The following is a 4,135-nucleotide window of genomic DNA, read 5'->3' as shown; positions in this document are numbered from 1 at the left end:
TCATTTCATTCTTGCTATTTTATTATTAATATTAGTTATAATTTGATAGCGTTTGCTATAACGAACGCTATATTAAGTTTTTTTTCAATAATAATAATTATAATAATAATAATAATGATAATAATAATAATAATAATTTTAATAATAATAATAATAATACAAACAAACATGCATTGATGTGTGTGTGTGTGTGTACGTAAGATTTGCGCTAATCATGAATGATATTGACGCCTCTAATCCATGAACACGCGAAAATTTTTTAAGGAAAAACAAACGAACGCGAACAAACAAATGAGTGAGAGAGTGAATGAATGAATAAATGAATGAAAAATGAGTAAGCGGATGAATGGATGGATGAGTAGACGATGAATGGATGAATGCATTTGTGGATGGTTTGATGGTTTAATTAATAACAATTGATGAATTGATTGATCAATGAATGGGCGAATTAATGGATGTATGAATTAATTTGATATTTTTTTATTTTTTCTTTTTCTATTATAAATATTATTATTTCAATTATTATTATTATTATTATTTTATTATTAGGAGGGCCTGGTTGCAATAATTTCCTCAAAAGTACCATAACGATAGTTATAAAAATGTTGCGGTGATGATAATGATGACTCAATTGATGATAATGATGACCTTGGTTATGATAATGATGACCTTGGTTATGATAATGATGACCTTGGTTATGATAATGATGACCTTGGTTATGATAATGATGACCTTGGTTATGATAATGATGACCTTGCTTATGATAATGATGACCAAGGTTATGATAATGATGACCTAGGTTATGATAATGATGACCTAGGTTATGATAATGATAATCCAGTTATGATCCAGAACAGGGGTGGGCAAACTTTTTGCAGTGAGGGCCACATAGAGAACTATTTTAACTCTTTGAAGGGCCGCGTATGTACTTGAATAGCAACTCGGGAAAGATTTTTTTTTCAGGATTTGTTGCTCCTTTATTTTGGGACGACTTTTTATTGGCGATCTAGATTCAGATCTAGAAAATGATAATGACGTCTTCGATGACAATCTTGATGATGATACTGGTGATCTGGATGATGATAATGATGATGTAGAATATGATAACGATGACTAAGATGATGATAATGATGATGTAGAATATGATAACGATGACTAAGATGATGATAATGATGATGTAGAATATGATAACGATGACTAAGATGATGATAATGATGATAATTACATAGGGGCTACCAACAGGCTTTGTGAAATATTGGCGTCATCAATCAAAAAACATAAATCATCTGAATAGAGCGTTGGCTGTCAACATCATTATCACCACTATCTTCAACCTCATCATCATCATCATCATCATCATCAACATCATCACAATCCCATCATCCTTATCATCACCATCATCGTTATCATCATTATCAGGAATCTTATTCCACTTCCTACTGATTATAATTACACTTTAGAGCCCGACTGAACTCTTGAACGGATTCCAAAATTATGGCCGAAAAAAAGTTGTTGATGTTGTTGTAGATGTTGTTGTTGATGTTGTTGTGGATGCTGTGGCTGTTGTTGTTGTTGTTACTGTTGTTGTTGTTGTTGCGGTTGTTGCTGTGGCAGTTGTTGTTGTTGTCAATGTTGTTGTTGTTGTTGCTTTGGTTGCGGTGGCAGTTGTTGCTGTTGATGTGGTTGTTGTTATTGTTGCTGTTGTTGTTGATAATATTGTTGTTGATAATGTTGTAGTTGTTTTTGTTAATGCAGTTACTCACTGCGGTTAATGTGATTCCCGATGTTATGATGTATTTTGCGAACGCAATCTCTTCCTTTTGTTCAGTGTTGTTGTTGATCTGCCGGGAGAACTTCACATTCCAAGTCGGTTTATTTGAAGCCTGCCTGCTAGACTAGATCTTAAAGTCTTACATTCCAAGTCTGTTTATTTGAAGCCTGCCTTCTAGATTAAACCTTAAAGTCTTCTTGCAAACTTAACAAACCACCACAATTAACGCCATAATGGAACGTACACCACTTTGAACACCATTAATGAAATGAATCTCCAACGAAAATCTTCAATAAAAAAAAACTTTTAAACTTCTAAAACAACTTTGATTGCATTGAAGTAGATCGATAGAATGACATCAATACCTTTCAACAGAAACGCCATCAACTTATTGTAATGTCATTCGTTAAGGTTATGGACCTAAATTGCATCATCACCAACCAAACAATTAAAATTACAACACCAGCAACATTGGACAGGCGCAGTTTTCGATCTTGGGACAGATAGCGTTCGAACCTGGCAACCGCGCAATAGCAACCCGATACACGACGCTTTTATCGTCTGAGCTAACTCGCTATTTGAATTGCAGATGTTCTATTTTTATAATTAGGAATCAGACATTAGCAATATTAGCCTTGACGTCATTTTCATCTTCATCGTCATCTTCATCGTCATCATCATCATCATCATCATCATCATCTTCATCATCGTCGTCATCATCATCATCATCTTCATCATCGTCGTCATCATAATCATCGTCATCGTCATTGTGAAACAAATTTGGAATTCAGATGAGAGTAACTGTACGGCGAACTGCGTGTGCGCGAAATGAACGAACGAACGAAAGAACGAACGAACAAACGAATAGCTAAATGCGTGAATGAATGGACGAACAAAAGAACGAAAGAATGAGTGAATGAATGAATATATGAATGAGGCGAACATTCCAACTCCTCACTGCCATTCACTGACAACAACAGCCAACAACTGAAACAATTCTTTTGAAAATTCATCGTCGTCGTCGTCATCTAGAGCTTCATTATCATGATCATCCCAATCATCATCATTATCACCACCATCATCATCATCATCGTCACCATCACCATCATCATTATTATCAACATCATCTAACAACATCAACAACATTAGCAATAATAATTGTTATTGTCAGCCATTCAACTGGATACACAGTAACAATTATTACAACATTGGTAATAAAATGAAAATAAAACTTTATAACTTTCAATATGGCAGCAACAACATGGATGACGTCATCAACATCGTCGTCATCACAATTGTACTGGTCTAATTGTCATCATCATCCTCATCGTCATCATCATCATCATCATCACCATCATCATCCTCATCGTCATCATCATCATCATCATCATCATCATCCTCATCGTCATCATCATCATCATCATCATCCTCATCGTCATCATCATCATCATCGTCATCCTCATCGTCATCATCATCATCATCCTCATCGTCATCATCATCATCATCGTCATCCTCATCGTCATCATCATCATCATCATCATCCTCATCGTCATCATCATCATCATCGTCATCCTCATCGTCATCATCATCATCGTCATTATCGTCATCATCATCGTCAAACGAGGTCAATAAACAAACTTCAAAGCGGGAATTTTTAAATTTTAAGCGGGTCTCAAACAATGCTAATTACATTAATTATCGTTGCCACCATCATCATCTTATCATCATCATCATCATCTTATCATCATCATCAACGTGATCATCATCAACAACAGCAGCAACAACAACAGCAAGGTTCAACAACAGCAAAATCAACAACAATAGCAACAAAATCAACAAAAATAAATCAACAATAGCATCAAAATTAACAACATCAAAAACAACAACAATAACATCTTCACTGACAACAACAACAACACCATCAACAACAACAACACCATCAACAACAACATCAACTGCAGTAACAACATCAACAACTACAACAACAACAACAACAAACTTGCTCGTGATCTCAACAATAGCTTTCATTCCATTAATCGCTACCCCATTTTAAAATATTAATACATCCATGCGTGACTGAGACAAAGCAATTAAGACTTCGAAATAATAATAATAATAATAATAATAATAATAATAATAATAATAGTAACAACAATAATGATAATGTGAATTCTCTTTTATTTCCAGAAAAAACATGAAATATAGTAAAATGCGATAAAAGTCTAAGTCAATCTGTTCGAAACTTAAAAAATATCATATTACAAATGTGTGTGTGTGTGTTTGTTGGTGTGTTGTGTGTGTGTGTGTTTATTTGTTTCTCAAATTTTTAAATTTTGAGAAACAAATAAAATTTCGTTTCGTTTC

General features: G+C 34.0%; 1 protein-coding gene across 1 annotated transcript; it reads right to left on the bottom strand.

Annotated features, from left to right (window-relative positions):
- Positions 1–816: 816 nt before the first annotated feature.
- HELRODRAFT_177782 (hypothetical protein) lies at positions 817–2,003 on the bottom strand (the record flags this gene model as incomplete). Its single annotated transcript, XM_009025933.1, has 3 exons — positions 817–1,072; positions 1,456–1,841; positions 1,986–2,003. The coding sequence occupies 3 exons, from the start codon at positions 2,001–2,003 to the stop codon at positions 817–819; spliced, it is 660 nt and encodes a 219-aa protein (XP_009024181.1).
- Positions 2,004–4,135: the final 2,132 nt, after the last annotated feature.

Source organism: Helobdella robusta (assembly GCF_000326865.2).
Source record: "Helobdella robusta unplaced genomic scaffold HELROscaffold_44, whole genome shotgun sequence".
NCBI classification, from domain to species: Eukaryota; Metazoa; Annelida; class Clitellata; order Rhynchobdellida; family Glossiphoniidae; genus Helobdella; species Helobdella robusta.
Note: the sequence above shows the minus strand (reverse complement) of the source record. Positions and strands in the feature narration are given on the sequence as shown.